This window comes from Myotis daubentonii, chromosome 17 (assembly GCF_963259705.1).
Source record: "Myotis daubentonii chromosome 17, mMyoDau2.1, whole genome shotgun sequence".
NCBI lineage: Eukaryota > Metazoa > Chordata > Mammalia > Chiroptera > Vespertilionidae > Myotis > Myotis daubentonii.
In genome coordinates, this window is record NC_081856.1 from 6,472,458 (window position 1) to 6,489,575 (window position 17,118).

General features: G+C 50.3%; 1 protein-coding gene across 3 annotated transcripts in view; it reads left to right on the forward strand.

Annotated features, from left to right (window-relative positions):
• The first annotated feature begins 400 nt into the window (after nt 1-400).
• TPD52 (tumor protein D52) overlaps nt 401-17,118 on the forward strand; it is a 73,926-nt gene continuing 57,208 nt past the window's right edge. The window contains exon 1 of one of the 3 annotated variants that reach the window (XM_059672687.1): nt 401-584. In XM_059672687.1, the coding sequence (XP_059528670.1) occupies nt 566-584 (19 nt within the window). In that variant the 5' untranslated portion in view covers nt 401-565. Of the gene's footprint in view, nt 585-1,113; nt 1,338-9,975; nt 10,013-17,118 lie in introns of those variants that run through there. The other 2 variants (XM_059672685.1, XM_059672686.1) reach the window with 2 other exon arrangements.

Genomic DNA, 17,118 nt, shown 5'->3' on the forward strand with positions numbered 1-17,118 from the left:
TCAGTGTCCTGCTCGCCTTTGGGACCTGCTGGAGTGGGCCTGGGGATGACCTCCGTTGGAGGGGACTGTGGAGACAGCAGGGCAAAGGCACTGCTCAGGGCCCTTCCGTGCGTCCGACTCCACCTGAGCAGGTGCTGGGCGGCAGGGGAGGGAACGCGCCGCCTCGCCTCGGAGGGAACAAGGGGAACTAACTCCAGGCGGGACGCCACGCCTCCCGCCTCCCGCGGCGCCGCCCTCGGCCTCCCGCCGCTTCCCGAGGCCCCGCCCTCCGCCTCCCGAGGCCCCGCCCTCCGCCTCCCGAGGCCCCGCCCTCCGCCTCCCGCCGCTTCCCGAGGCCCCGCCCTCGGCCTCCCGCCGCTTCCCGAGGCCCCGCCCTCCGCCTCCCGCCGCCTCCCGCGGCCCCGCCCTCCCGCCCCGCTACGTGGCGGCGCACCGGGCGGCGGTCAGGTGGTTGGGAGGCGCCGGACGCCTCGGGGGCGGGGACTCGGCGCCACAGCCGCGGAGCGAGGAGGAGCCGGCGGCGTGTTCGGAGCGGGGCCGGCGGCGGGGACGCGAGGTGGCGGCGATGGAGCGCGGCGAGCCAGGTGAGGGCGCGGGGCGCGGGGCCGGATCGGGGCGCGGGCCCAGCAGGTGCACGGCGTCCTCGGCGCCGCCCGCCCCGCCGGCGGCAGCTCCGGGTCCGACCGCGCTTCCTGCGGTGACCGGGCTGGAGGAGGGCGCTGGCGGCCGGAGGGACCGGCGCCGAGAAGGTTCTGGGAGGCGGCGACCGGCCGAGCTGCGTTCTGGGTGGGAGGCGGCGCGGAGCGAGTGCCGCGCAGCTGCTCCTGTCGCTGGTGGAAACGGAGGCTCCGGGGACCGCGTCCTGGCGCCTCCCGGCGTGGCCGCAGGACCCGCTCGGTCCTCCCCTGGGGAGCGTGGGATTTTGTTGGCGTCGGGGCTCATGGCGGTGGTGGGGACGCAGATATTTCACACGCCAGGGGTCCCCCCGCGGGGTGGTGTCCGTGGGGGCGTCTGGGGGTGGGGAGAGGGCAGCTTTTCATCGGAAGGGTCTTCTCTTACCCAGGGACACAAAGCCCCGGTCTGTTAGCGCCGCTCAGGGCGCACAGGGCTCCGAAAGCGGGTGCGGTGCCGGGCGCGGTGCGGGCGCCTTGCGGGGGTCCCTGTGTGCGGCGTGTGGCCTTGCCGGGCTGGGCGTTCAGCTTTCAGGGCTGCTACCTCCTGGAGCTCCTCGCCGGTCATAACCGGGGAACTGGAACAGACGCGCCACACGCTCTAAAAAGATGCAGCAATGCTGAAAAACACGACCGAGAACAACCGGGCCCGTTTGGAAAGTTGGGGTAGGAATGACTGTTGTTTTGAGTCTCAGCTCACAGTTTTCATTTTTTGCTCATTACCCTCCAGTGTTTTCCTTCATGCTGATGTGTTTTACGTAAATAAATCCTATTTCATTGATACAACTTTATATGTTAACTTTTGAGAAGTTGTAAGATTCTTCGGGGCCTTCCAGCCCTTTCTTTCTCACCCATCCCTCAAATTACTGTCACGCTGAGCACTCACAGTATGTAATATGTAAAAGACATATGTATACACACACACACGCACACATATTGTCTTTGTTTTTAATTTCTTGAGGGGAGAGGCATGTCCTTTATCTTTGTCCAGGGTTGGGTAACATGGCGATTTGCACATAGTAGCAGCCATTCAAATGGTGGAGTCAGAAAACTGATCACACGTCTGATGTGTGTTATGAGGAGGAGGCAGGGCCACCTTGTCAGCCAGCGCTGTCCGAATTTTCAGTTGGGGACAGTTGGGGTGTCAGACCTCAGCGTGCACATTTGTTCGCGTCTCCCATTGCCATGGTCAGCACGATGTTTTTAGAACGACCATGCTTGGGACTTGTCAGTAACTGTGTCTGACTTAGGTGCGTGGAGGGACTAATTTGATTGGAGTTGGTGCCGCTGCAGTATTCCAACTGGCTGCCACAATCTGCTTGGCTTTTGTAGGGCGTGTGTGTGTGTGTGTGTGTGTGTGTGTGTGTGTGTATAAGACATAGTCATATTAGTCCTTGTTTTTTGTGTGTTTTTTAAAAAATATATTTTTATTGATCTCAGAGAGGAAGGGAGAGGGAGAGAGAGAGAGAGAGAAACATCAATGATGAGAGAAAAATAATTGAGCAGCTGCCTCCTACATGCTGGGGGTTGAGCCCGCAACCGGGGCATGTGCCCTGACCAGTAGTCGAACTGTGACCTCCTGGTTCATAGGTCGACCCTTAACCACTGAGCGACACTGTTAATCCTTGTTTTTAATCGTTATTCCTCCTCCTCAAGTGGAGGGTATGGAGACTGGTCTCAGAATAACAGGTGAGTCACTTGCTTGGGAAGGTCAGTGGGCTCCCTGTGCAGCTGTGCTGGGTGAGAACCACATAGCCTTGCCTTACACTGCTGGTTCCATCTGCCTGCCTCTTTTGCCTTTTTATCTTTATGTTCCCACAGCGCACAGTAGGTGCTCAGAAATGTCTGCGGGTTACCTGCGATGGAAGGGAAAATACAGGAGCCCCTTCCAGCTGTCAGAACCACTGGTGACCTTCCAAGTTGGACTCTCGCTTCCTACTTCCTCCTGTCTCCTGCTCTTTTTTCCTCTGTAATTTTAAAGGAAGTGGAGCTCTGTGGTTAGGTGGAGAAAGTTGCTGATGAGGCTGTGCAGGGCTTTGGGGGAGGGGCAAGTTAATGTGAGCTTTTGAGCTGGTGGAGTGGATGGCTCAATCTTCAGTGACTCAGTGAGATGCCTGGCTTAGCGTGAAGGAGGAGCCTAGGATTGTAAACCCTCCTGCTCACTAGCAAGTAATGTTGGCTGAAGCAAGGCTTATAGCACTCTGTGCTTGGCTCTTGAATTGCGATTATTTTGCATAGTTTTTAAAACCAAATGAGAACATTTTTATTGACTGTGTGGACTTCCTTGCGTTTATCTGTCCCTTTAAAAACACACCTCTAGATGCAAAATTAAATGCCCTACCTCTTGTCTTAAATGCCTTTCTCTATTGAAAGTGTCTCCTTTACCTTCTTTCCTATATAAAGCTGTCAAAATGTATCCTTTGTGTTATTCAGCAGAGCTGTAGAGTTTGGAAATGAACAGTTTTCTTTGTGTCTTCAGTGGCACATTCTAATACTCTTCAGTGTCAGGCTCAGATTGTAATAGTTCTCACCGTCCTCTGTACCAAGACTTTGTATAAAATGCTCTGCTTAAATTGAGAGCTCAGTCAGTGTCAAGTGGTTTAAAATATACCCGAACTTGCTGATGCCTGTCGAGAATTTCAACGTGTTAAGCCCCGCGCAGCACGTCTAATGTGTGTGGTATTTCCTGCTCTGTGCTAACTAGTGCAAACACTGTAAAAACCCTCCCTACTACCTTTTATGGGGCTGAATAAATATTTATGCTCACTACTCAGTAATAACCTCTAGTTTACCACCATTATATGGAAGTGATAGTCAACTAGTCACTAAGCATTTTTGTGTTTGAATTACACACACACACACACACACACACACACACACTTTATGTTAAGGGGGGAAGGAAGGCCAAAGAAAATGGGGAGGAGGGAAGGCTGAAAGAAAAGGGTGACACAGTAATATGTCTCTGTGATTTCAGCATTGTAAGCATGCCTGAGAGAGAACAAAAATGTGAGATGTCGCTTATTTAAAAGTGAAACAAATACGGAGACGCTGGATAACCATGAAGGTCTGCTCACAGATCTTCTTTAGGTGTGAGCCTTGCAGGTTCTTGGTTTCTTTGGTCAAGTCTCGCGTTCCATATGGTGCTGATGTCTTTGTTAGCTCACACTCACTTCCTGCACTTATTTTTGTGCGGAAGCCTGCCTGGTCCCCAGGGAAAAGCTTAAGTGGTAGGAGGAGGGGTTATGAGTGGTTAGCAAGATCTCAAAGCAGAATAATTCATGCACGCAATCTAAACAGATAGCTCCCAGTTCAGAGCAAAAAAGAATACCCAATCCCCTGACCTACTGTGCTACTGATTCTTTTGTTGTGGTTCAGATCGTTTTATTTTTCTTTTGGGGTTCATTATTTATGTTTTAACTAGTGACCCGTTGCATAAAATTCGTGCACGGGGGACGGGGGGGGGTGTCCCTCAACCCAGCCTGCACCTTCTCTAATCTGGGACCCCTCGGGGGATGTCCGATTGCTGGTTTAGGTCCGATCCCTGTCCCTCTCACAATCCGGGACCTCTGGCTCCTAACTGCTCACCTGCCTGCCTGCCTGATCTCCCCTAACCACTCTGCCTGCTGGCCTGCTCACCCCCAACTACCCCCCCCTTGCCAGCCTGATCGCCCCCAACTGCCCCTCCCTGCCAACTTGCTCGCCCCCCCCCCCCGGCCCTCATGGCCCCCCAACTGCCCTCTCCTGCCGGCCTGATGGCTCCTAACCGCCTTTGCCTCGGCCCCACCACCATGGCTTTGCCTGGAAGGATGTCCAGAAGGTCTCCTGGTCTAATTAGCATATTATTCTTTTATTAGTATAGATTGTTGGCTGCATTTAACCGAGACTCTGCCAAACTTTACTTTAACTGGGTGGGGACTAGCTGTACAGAAACCATAATCTTAGGGATGTATTTTTATTAGTAAATGAGGGATTTAATGTTTAGTGGAAGTTAAAAAACGTTTGAGTTAAAAATACTTTTTTGGTGGTTGAGAATAGTTGTTCATTTTAGAGAAATCAGTAAATACAGATGGAGAAAAAGAAAAGAAAAGCCACTGAGAGCATATTGGTTTATAGCCATCCACCTATCTAAATTTCTCAACAACTCCCTAAGTAATATCCTTTGAATATTTCATTTTATTCCTTGCCTTAAAAAATAACTGACTATATTTTAAAACGCTTCTCCAGCATCATTTTGATTAGAATGGCCAGGTAATTAATGCACATGACACAGAATTCAAAATGACTAAAAGGTTGCAAAAGGTAAACCTCCTTGCCAGTCCTGTCCCTGGGCTGTGTCCCTTGGATGGCAATGCCACCACCGTTACCAGTGTCATCTCTACCCACCCAGAGAGTCTGTGTATGTAGTTTCACATACACTTTTATTTAGATACATAATTCTGTATGCACTTGTGTGGCTATATGACATACACAAATTGTTTAGTGCCTACCTTCACTTAAATACAATGTGTTTTATTTTTTTTTAATTTTTTAATCCTCACCTGAGGATATTTTTCCATTGATTTTCAGATAGAGTGGAAGAGAGAGGGAAAGACAGAGAGGAACATCCATGTGAGAGAAACACTGATTGGTTGCCTCCTGCATATGCCCTGACCAGGGCTAGGGCTGGGGAGGAGCCTGCAACTGAGGTACATGCCCTTGACCGGAATCAAACCCAGGACCCTTTGGTCCACAGGCCGATGCTCTATCCACTGAGCCAAACTGCCCAGGGCTAATACTGTGTGTATTAGAGGTCATTTGACATGTAGAGTGGCTTCCTTTTAATGACTGTTTCTAGATGTGTATTTTTAGATGTGTCATGTTATTGAGGGGAACCAAAGTTTTGCCATCCCAGATATGCTTTTTGGTTTATTGATTTTATTCTGGTTATTAAGAAACAAAAGACTCACACAGCCCAAGTGCCCATCGGTAGATGAGTGGATAAAAAAACCCCCACACCTCTGGTACATTTATACAATGGAATACTATGCAGCTGGAGACAGCATGGAGGGACCTGGAGAGCATTATGTTAAGCAAAATAAGCCAGTCAGAGAAAGACAGATAGCATATGATCTCGCTAATATGTGGAATGAACAAAACAGAACCAGAAGGATATGGAGATACAGGGAATAGACTGACAGATGTCAGAGGGAGGAGGGGAAGGAGGGTTGCATAAAGAAGGTGAAGGGATTAGCCAGTAAACATATGGATAACCTATGCACACCGACAATAGTGTGGTGGTGGGGGGTGGGGTGGGGATGGATGTGGGCAAAGGGGAGGGGATGGGGGAAGTCTGCAGTAATGTCAACATTAAAATTTTACAATAAAAACAGTATGCCCCCCCCAAAAAAAGAAGAAGAAGAAGACTCTGAAAGAGCTCCAACCCTCCCCCACCTGCCTAAAGACATTCAGGTGGAAAAACCTGCTTAAAGGAGGGAGCATCACCTTCGCAACATGTGGAGGTGGGAGGAGACCTAGCCCAGCCTGTTGGTTCAACTTCCTTCTAGGGCCCATTGTTTCTGGGTGGCCCAGAGAAAGTTTACCTACTACATGTCTACCTGTAATTACCTGCTTTCCGTTTGAAATCCCAGGCCCCTGCCCCCTTCTCTCTTGTCCAAAGTGGTGTACAAGCTGCAGCTGCCCCATGCAACGTCTTTGGGTCCCATATTCTGATGGCACCCCACATGTACATCCGCCATGAACCTGGACACGTTCTCCTGCTGATCTGTCGCTCATAAATTTGATGATCAGCACGGCTAGAACTTGGGAGGTGGAAGGAAGGTGATTTTTTGTGTCCCCACATTATGTACCGCAAGGGTGAGATTTAACTTGTTCCCTACTGATGGATGTTTAAGTTTCCCCTGGTCTTAAAACAAAGCTGCAGCAAATAAACGTGTCTCCCAGCCATCCCGTAAATGTGCGGCGTGCCTGTGGGAAGAGTTCTTGGAGGAATGAGACTGTTCAGTTTGACAGTGCGGAATCCTGCTCCGAAGAAGCGGTGCCAATTATACACCCCAGCAAGGTGCCAACCGAGGCTTCCTCCGCCCCCGGGCAGGGTGTTGTCACACTTTGTCGTCTTTGCTGTTCTCATAGGGGAGCAGCTATATGTTTAATTATGTATTTTCCTTAAAGTGAAGGTGGTTGTATTTCATTTGATAGGCTTAAGACCTGTATTTCATTTTTTATGAAATGTCTGTTCATATACTTGGCCAATTTTACTATTGTGTTATTGGTCTTTTTCTTCTTGATTTGTAAATGTGGCCTCTTTCCATGATATTAATTACTAATATATTTTTTCCTAGTTTGTTGTTCCTTTTTTGACTTTATAGTGTTGTTGTTTTTTCCCCAAGCAGAAATACTAATTGATGGGTTTTTATCTTTAGCTTCTAGCTTTTGACTCATTCCCAGAAATGCCATCCTCACTTGGTGTGTATGTTTTCATGGTTTTCGTTTTTACATTTAAATCTGTCATCCATCTAGAGTCAATTTTTAAAAAATATGTTTTTATTGATTTTAGAGAGAGAGATAGAAACATCGATGAGAGCGGAACATGATCAGCTGCCTCCTGCAGGTCCCTTACTGAAGATCAAGTCCGCAGCCCGGGCATGTGCCCCCTCCGGGAATCGAACCAGTGACCTCTTCATGCATGGAATTATGCTCAATCTACTGAGCCACACCAGCCTGGCTGGAGTTTATTTAGATAAGAAGTGTGATGTGTCTGGAAGAGTTATATATGCTCTCCCTTTTCCTTTGAAAGGTATTATTCAGAAAAGCGGCAGGCTGTGGTAGCGCCATGGGAAGGGAGCGGTAGGGAGTGTGTCCACCAGAATGTGGCCATGTGTCTGTCCTCGCGGGTCAGAACTAGTTATACATGTTTAGGGCAAAGAATGCTAGACTTGAAGTTATGTCTGGGTGGAAAATTCAGCTTCACTGGGTAAGTCACTAAACCCCTCTGGTGCTGACAATACCTCATGATGACGTAAGAAACATTCAAACCTGGGAGAATTTTTGTGAGTTGATTTGAGCCAAACTGTTGACAAATGCTGGGAAAGGATTGAGAACCTCAAGGGATTGAGATAATGCTCTGGAGAATGGCAGTTTTGCACCTTGTTTTATACATTAAAGTCAAAGGAGGAGACGGAAGTGGGTTACATGAAATGCATTGGTGATAGATTAGGGAGGCGGGAGAAAGCAAGCGGGGAACCCTCTGGGATTGGACGTAAAGTAAAACGATAGAAACACACTTCTTTTGCTTAGGTGGGTGTAGGATAGTTCACAGTCACCAAGTAGCTCAGTAACAGTGAGGGGATTTGTGGTCTCCACAGAGTGGCGCCTGTGCTTTGAGGGGTCCGGAAAATTATTTTGACATTCCAATGATACGTAATTGCAGATGCAAAAAGACTCAGTTAGGGTAGAGCTTGACCTTTGTCAGGGAAGATACTGGCCTAGGACATGACTACCCACCATAAATCGCTTTTAGTTAAAACGTTTTAATTTCAGACCATCCTTTGTGGTTCACCATTCAGGCCTGCCCTGAGCTGGTCAGGTTAGCATGTGGCCCCTTTTCGTCCACACTCACATACTTGTGGAAATTAAGGAAAAATCTGTGACTAGCACTGGTACTATGGCCAGAATATCTCAATATCTTATAACCAGAAAATGATGACGCTGAATTTTCTACCCACACATAACTTCAAGTCAGTACATACTAACTGTGAAACTGAAGACAAGTTGTTTCTGTAAAATGCTAACCCAGTGGTTCCCATTTCAAATTAAACACTTCGTTTCTTTAGCAGCAAGTGCAAGCGTACAGCGAGGCCACTACAGTGAGGTGGGTGTGTATGGCTGTGTGACCATGGCCGCGAGGCAGTGGACAGCTAGGCTGGGTCCTCTGTAAAGAAAGTGGGTGACCTTTGAATTTGGACTTGAAGGCTAAGAAGGAAATCTGATAAGAGAAAGAGGGGCATGGAAGGGAATTGGGGGTGAGATCTGGGGTGCGGGTCTGAGGACAAAGGCCAGTAAAGAAGGGTTTTCGGGTTGGAGCTGGGATAGAATCTAGGAAAAAAAGAGCAGATGTGGGAAGGAGGGTCTGCACTTGGGTGGAGTCTGTCACATTGGAGCCCTGGTCACCCAGAGCTGCATGACAAACCACCCCGACATCTCGTGATTTAAAACGGCAGCATGGACTGTGGTCGCAGATCTGTAAGGTGGCTGGGCTCAGCAGGGACAGCTCGTCCGGGCCACTCCGCCTCAGTTGGGACCCCTTGCAGCCTGCGACGTGGATCATCCAACCAACCACGCGAGGGCCGGTTCTGGGAAGGCATGGACGGCTGGAGGTCAGGCACCTGCTCGTGCCGTGGTCTCCGGTCCACACAGCCTGTTTGCTGAGGGCTGTTTGCTTGCCTGCATTGAGTGTTTTCTCTGGAGACCATGCTGTTGGCCCAACAGCAGGCCGCTCAGGAAGCTAGCTCAGGGCTCCCCTGGGGGGAGTCCCAGGAGAGAGGCAGGGGGCAGCAGTGTGGCTCTTTGTGACCTGTCTGGACGTCACGTGGCACCACTTTTCTCTCATTCTGTTTATTAGAAATGGGTCACAGAGGATGGCCAGATTCAGGGAGGGGGAGTAGACTGCACTTTGGTGGGAGGAGTGTCGAGTGTGTGCACGTTTTACAGCCACCCCAGGTCCTTGTGGCGAATGTGCTTGGGGGTGAAATCTGGGTCTCAGAGAGGAGTGGGCAGAAGGTCATGGTTTGGGGACCTTAGCACAGGTGATGTTTGAAGCTATTAAGTTGCTGAGGTGATTTCGAGGAAAAAGTGGAGCAAACAGAGGACATTTCAGGGAGGGGAGGGGAGAGGCCAAGCAGATTGAGGGGGAATGTAGCTGTTGGCCTTGGTGACGAGGACAGTTGTGATAATGCTGAGAGATTCAAGCCCCATAGATCGTGTGGGGGTGCGGAGAAGGAGGGAAGGCCTGGTGCACTCGGGGCCTGTGGAGTGGTGAAGGGAGGCAGCGCAAAGGCCAGACTGCTCTTTCCAGAAGCCCAGTGGTGTTGGGAAGGGACGTTTGGGGTAAGTGATGGTGATTTGCTTGCCTGTGCTTGACATTTGTGTGTGTTTGTGAAATTAGCGAAGAAAGTGGAGGCGAGGGGGAGTAATGGGTCTTACTGTTCCTACAGTATATGCCACTGATTTTAGCAAAGATGTGTTTAACGCAAACGTATTTGAATAGTCCTATCTAGGCTTTGACCTTCAAGCAGCTCAAGTCTCTAAGCAACAATTCACTTTGATGTGCCAGAGCCTTGCGGACAGTAAGAGCTTGTTAAATGTGAGCGGGTGAAAGTGGTGTCCTGTCCCTGGGTGAGACGCAGGTGAGCCGAGAGGTGACATTTGAGCCAAATCCTGGGAACGCTGCGATGTTTTCCCTGCGGTGGTTTCTCAGAGGTCGTGGGCTCCCCTGGCCGTGGGACTGACTTGTGCGGTGATTATTGTCCTGGCTTCTCGCACTTGGGAGATAGTTTTCATTCCCAGTGGCAGCCCCAGACTGGAGAGGCAGTCGGCTGTTTCCTCGGTCGTGGCTGAGAGAGAGGCAGACCTCCCGAGGCCTGTTCTGCTGATTGAGAAATGGTTGCGACTGCTCCGTGCTTCTGGGCTGGAGGAGGGTGACCTGGCAGGTTCCTCCCGGTTTGGGGGCCTGTTTTCCCAGGTGACAGCCCCTTCCCAGCTCACTTCCTCTGTCAGCCCTGGCAGGGGCTCAAGCCCGGGGCCCTGCCTGCTGGCGGCCTCTGGGGCGCTGGGCTCCCTGCAGGAGGGCTGGTGGCGTTCCCTGGCTCATCCCGTGCGTCACGCGGCTGTGGATGTTACATCTGAAGGCAGTGAGCGCTGGTGAGACAACCAGCTTTGCCGAGGGCGCTAGACAACGGGTGATCCCGGCATCTGAGCCTGAGACCTGCCTCGGCCCACCAGCCGCTGTTCCCGGCGGCTCTCCCTGGCTCTCCCCGTGGGCTCTGTCGTTGGCTACGCTTCTCTTTCCTCCCGCAGGCAGCCTCTCTCTCTTTTCCTGTCTTTTTTCTCCACAGAATTCCATTTTCTTCTTTCTCTTTTTATCTTCCCCACTTGGGCCAGAAAGTTGTTTTTGGTTTGCTTTTACTGAAGGGATTTCTTGTTCTTGTTGCTTTTGCTTTGCTTTTACTGAAGGGATTTCATGGACTCATTCAATATACTGTAATATATGTTTCTTATTAGTATTAAAAATTTTCCAGTAAGAATTTAAAAAAATCCTCTGAAAATGGATTTCCTAGTTTTTTTTTCCCATTTATTATTAATTAACTAGAGGCCCGGTGCATGGAAATTCATGCACTGGATGGGAGGTCCCTCAGCCCAGCTGCCCCCTCTCATAGTCCGAGTGCCCTGAGGGGCGGGAGGCGACCCGGTGATCAGGGGAAGGCGACGCCCCATTACACCTCTGCTGCTGCCACTGCCGGCAGCGCAAGCCTCACCGGCCCTGGTTACCTGAGCCTCGGGCGGCTGAGGGGCTGAGGAGACTGGGCCCTGCCATCTTTGAGGGCGTGGCAGTCAATTAGCATATTCTCTTCTTATTGGCTGTGGGTGCTGCCATCTTTGAGGGCGGGGCAGTCAATTAGCATATTCCCTTATTGGCTGTGGGTGCTGCCATCTTTGCGATTTTTATCATATTCCCTATTTATTAGATAGGATTACATTGCTGTTGCAAAGCTAATTTAGGTCTTGTGGGGTGTGTGTGTGTGTGTGTGTGTGTGTGAGTGCGCGCGCGCGTGCAATGACTCGAAGTTTAGAAAAATATTTCAAATTATTAATTGGAAATTCCCCAAAACCGTACTTTATTAGTTTAACTCTTTGGGTTTCTGTATAATTCTGGGCAGAGTAGAAACACTTGGAGGCCATATGATTTTTAGAAGCGTTAGGAGATGAAGAGGAAACTTTCTTTCGAATCCGAGCGGTGCCTGGCCGTGACTGTCGCATTGTCCCTGAGGCTGACACTGGCTCCAGGTGCTGGCCCTCCCTGGCCAAGGGCGAGGTTGCTGCTGCCCTTCTCTCACCTGGACTCTCAGGACACTTGCCCACAGGTAAGAGCAGGGACCCAGGCCCACCCCCGGCTTCTGACCACGTGCCCATCTGCCAGTCCTCCTTGCCTTTGGGGAATTTCTCACGTGGGCTTTTCCCATTAACACCACACCTCACAGTCATGTTCTCTGAGCCGAACAGAAGGGAAATGTCATTGTGTTCTTCGCAGGACAGTCCTGCTCGCCTTTCTGCAGCGGCTGGAGGGGTGCGGCAGGGTGGCCTTTCAGCTTTGCGGAGTGAGAGGTGTGGAAAAGAAGGGATCTGCCGGTGACGCCGCCCTTACCGAGGCCTCCTGAGTCCTGGCTCTAGCCACGTGGTTATGGGCGGTGAACCCCTTATTTGGTCCCTGCGCTCGGCAGCACCCTGAGCGGCCACCACACTTCGGTGTTTGTTTTTTGGGGAAGCAACTATGCCGGTCATTGAGCCCCTCTAGTTTCTGGCCCGTGTACAGCAGCTGTACTCATTTTATTTAGTGTTTTCCTGTGATTGGCAGTAATTCTTATCTTTTTTTTTTTGCATAAGCTAAAGGTAATCTGAGTGGAGAAACGGTTATAAACAATTCTCTTTAAATAAGAGCCTGGTGACCTCGGAATTGTAAGCACCCTTCCTCCATCTCCCCCTGGGTGTGTAAGCATCCGTCTCTGTTTGAATGTGTATGTTAATTAAGGGGCAAACACACTATGGAAATATAACCTTGTTCTAATGAAAGTGAAAACCAAGGCAGGCTTGCTGTGTTTGTTCACTAGTACTTGCCCCGCCCTCTCCATCTCCCCGTGCACACCCCCCCCTCCCCCCCCCCGCCCCAGTTAGTCAGTGTACAGGCTCTTAATCACAGCTCAGACGCAGGCCTCCGGGATCAGGTCTCCCTGTGCAGAGGGAACTGAGACCTGCCTGAGGCTGCCCCGGAGGGAGCAGGTCTCGGGAAAGCTGGTGCCAGCACAGCTGTGCACATGAGTGGGGGCCGCTGGGTTGAGCGTTGTGTGGGGGGGCGTGTAGGCCCCGCCGCATCTCAGACTTGGTCTTGGTGACTGTCAGTGACTTAGGGAGGCTGGCTGGCTCCTGCAGGCTCCGGGAGGGCATGGCGGCCCCTCCTCTCCAGCTCAGCCCTCTGCCTGTGGGTGGGGATCAGAGTGAGGGGTGGAACCGGAGGTTCCGGGTTGACCTGCTCCTGAGGTGGGGGCCGTGGGGAGGTAGAGGCAGGTTCACTCTGCACCCTTCCCTGGGCATCGACAACAGTCAGCTCCCGAAAGGTGTCTCCCAGGCTCCTCAGGAGGGTGGCTTCCCAGAGCGGCTCAGTCCAGGGGCGGCTCTTGTTTACGTGGAAACCTGCTTCTCAGGAACTGCTCAGACCTCCCTGGCGAATGCGCACATGAAACCAGCCCCGTCCAGCGTCTGCTGTAACCTAACTGGCTTTCTAGCTCTCTTCGGAATAGATGCAGTACCAGGGGTGGCGTACGGGATGGCCTTGTAGCGATCGCAACCTCCGCACGTGCTCAGTGCCCAGGTGTTAAGTCTGTTCCTTCAGAGGTGAGGGATACAACCCTCTCTACCAGTGGTTCTCAACCTTGGCTGCACATTAGAATCACCTGGGAATCTTTTTAAAATCCTGATTCCTGGGCCTCATCCTCCGGAAATTCTGTTTCTTTGTTACTAATGTTGTGGCCTCACCCCATAACAAATAATGGGATTAGCAGCTGTACCTAATGTTCAGCTGAGGCTTGGCAATAAGAGCTAATCTATTCATCTCCGTACCCTTGTTATACTCTCGATGTGGGGGCTGATCTTTTAATTGGATATTTCTGCTCAGTGAGGCTAGATTTTGCTGCTAGAATAACGCTCTTGCGTCATCTTCTCTGAGTGCAGGACCCAAGCTTCTTAAACAGCTAGACATTTGGTCTTCTTAAAGGAAGAAGCCAGGTGGCTGGGTGTGGGAGCCGAGGGTGGCGAGGCGTTCAGGTTAAGAGCAGGGGTGCTTTTTCTCGGCCCCACGGTTGCACACAGCGGCTTCCTTGTCTCCCCAGTCACTTCAGCGTGGGTTCCGCTCGTATCAGACAAGTGGGCTGTGATGACCTCGAAATATCCAGGACAAGAAAGCCTGACACTGGAGTGGCGATGTCCCTGCGCCCAGCCCCAGAGTGTCCTTGTAATCAGCCTTTTGTCTTCAGTGAAATTTGAAGAGTTCTTTTTCTAAAGAGCGAAACTTCTACTTGATTGTTAATCGCAGAGTTGAGATAAGAATGCCTAGGCCAGTGGTTCCCAACCTTTTCTTGGCCACGCCCCACCCAAGCATCTCTAAAATCCTAATCCCCCCCCCCCCCACATAGAATTTCTGTTATTCAAAAAGTGAACTCCTCTTCACGTGGAGGAAGCCTCAAAGGCCATTAACTTGGTCTAAACCAGCTTCCGAAGAACATGGCATCCATGAAAGAGAAAAATAAAAGAACGAAAGGACAGTGGAAGTACTGAGGAATAAATCACCAAGAAATTGTTAAAAAAAAAAATGAAGTGATATGAAGAAATAGCAAATGAAGTTTCAAAACATAATAGAGAACTGAAATGCATAAATATGTCAAAATATATATTCATATACTGTACATGAGGCCCCTAGAACTATAAGGAATGCAAAAAGTTCACTGTTAATAACTCATTCTTGAATTGCCCTCCTTAAAAGTCACATTGCCCACGTTGGGGGCCACTGGTCTCCTGGGGCTCAGCCGGAGCCGCTAGGCATGTTGTAAAAGGTGCCTACGGGCCCGCACAAGTTCCCCCTGACACGGGCCCTGGGCTGCTGGCCAGTGTCTTCACTCTTGTACCCGTCCGAACAGTGCTGTTCAGCTCTCCTCCCCTCTTGGACACTTGATTGACAAGAACGGCTCTCATTAGCAATGGAGGCCATGGGTCCAAAGTTCACTCTTTATGGGAAGTCATTATGAGAGTTCTCCAGTCTGGACATTGTTCCTCAAGTCAGACTCAATATTTATAACCAAATGCAGCCTTCCTGTGCCCTCCGCCTCCTAAACCGTTATTCCTCTTTTTCCGTTCTGTCCCCGCAGTGATCAGGTTAGGTGAGTCCACAGGTCTTAGGTAGTTCCAGGTGAGTTGTACGCACAAGTAAGTGCGTACCGACATCCTAGCACCACCATGCCTAGTATTTTGGATCTCACAGATTGGCAACATTAAAATTACGGAGTTGGCCCAGCCTGTGTGGCTCAGTGGTTGAGCATCGACCTACAAACCAGGAGGTCGTGGTTCCATTTCTGGTCAGGGCACATATCCGGGCTCCCCATCCTTGGCTCCCACACCCAGCCAACTCAGTTCCGGGTTTCGGGCTCAATACCCAGTTGGGGGTGTGCAGGAGGCAGCCATTCACTGATTCTCTCTCATCATTGATGTTTCTCTCTCCCTCTCTCTTCCCTTTCCTCTCTGAAATCAATAAGAATATATTTTAAAAAAATAAGATTACATGTTGTCACTTCCTTGTTTTCCTAAGTCATTAAAAACAAAAAGCCAACATTTAAAAACATAAGTATGAGATTTTTAACACCTCTTTATCCCCTCTAGAGTCAGGAAGAATATTATCTCAGAATAATGGGCATTGTTTCTAAGTTCAGTTTTGGGGGAAAAATTATTTTTCTCCTTTTGCCTCAGACACTGATTTAGTCTGGAGTTGTCCTAGTCATTTCTTGAATAGAAACGTTGATATCTGGATTGGTCTTTCCTGGCTTGTCATACCCTTCGAGATGCTCCTAAGAGTGACATGCTGGGGTGGGGCTTAACGTGTTCCCCCTGAAGGAGGAGGAAGAATCTCAGGACCCCTCCAGCCACTCATCCCCCCCCCCCCCCCCCCCCCCCGCTTTGAGCATCTGCCACATGCCATGCCCTGAACCTGGTCCTGGGTGAGAAGCAGAAAGGGTCCTTGCAGCTCAGCTCTCCCTGATCATCTGAAAACTGTCCAGACTTTGGTGTCACTGCTCAGAGATCACCTGCCTTCAAAGACCTTTACCCGTGGCCGTCACTCTGGCCACGAGCCCGGCTTAAACAAGGTCCCCGCTGTCCCTTTGAACTTCTTGGGAGCACCTGCTTTTAAAGCAAAGATGCCCTTTCCATCGTCAGGAAACCTGAGTACAGTCTACTGTTACCTCCTTCTGCTTTGGGATGTGAAAATGCCCCAACAAATGATAACGATCTGTGCTCGTTTTGACAGCAGGGCTTCCCAGATTTAGAACGAGCCCCTCTAGGAATACTGCAGCCTGAGACAGTCATGCATTTTGAGCCCCATGTGGTGTGTGGAAACAAATTACAAAATAACCCACAGAGTAACTCATTACAATGTACGTTCTTTCCAAACGACCAAGGTCTGAGGGGCTTACTAGGATTTACAGAGATAAAGTGCTTTAGTAGATGTTTGGTTTTTGTTACGATGGCTTGGATGTGGTGCTGAGGGGATTGGGATGACCTAAAAAATTGGAAGAGCCTGGGGTTTGGTTAAAATGGCCCCTGAATGGCAGGTAAAGAAGCGGACAGGGAAGGCCTTGTGAAAGGGACAGTCACCTGCCAGTCCCAGGGGACCCCTCGTGGGCACTCCTTTTCTGGGTTAATTCGGGAATCTGATTGAAAAGGGGCTTTTGCAGGGAGAGCAGGGGCCTCTGAGTTGTGTGCGCTTCTAGTGAACTCCCCCGAAGGAGACTGTTCTAGACCTAAAATACTTAATGTCGGGGAGTAGCTGGTCTTCCCGGGCTGGAGGGCGTGCTGCGGTTGCTATGGAGAGGCGAGCCGGCCCCAGCTGTGTGAGGACGCCTGGGCCTCAGGAAGGGGAAAGGCCATTAGGCCTCAGCCAGCTTGCAGAGCCCCTGGCTGTGATGAGAACCGACCCTTTCCCATGGTCCCCCATGAGGAGATATGCCCACTGCTCAGGGGGCAAACCCCAGAGGAACCCCAGAGGAACCTCAGTGTTTTTAAGTTCTGAATTAGTTTAGTCAGAAGTGGCTTCCTATTGCAAAACCCTTGCCTCATAGGTTGGGAAAATCAACATGTAGTTTGTTTACTACGTGCTCATAATCTATAATAATAAAAGCATATTATGCTAATTAGACCAGATGTCCTTCCAGATGACCTTCCTGATGAAGCTGCCGCAGTGGGGGCCGAGCCCCTTGCACGAATTTCATGCATCGGGCCTCTAGTATTATCATGAGATTCTTCATGGTAGATGAAAGAACAAAATATTGCAATACCCGTTTGCTGGACAAGGATTACTTTCATTTGAGAACTATGAATACCCAGGTTGAGTTGGACTATATTTTGAACTTAAAAAAAA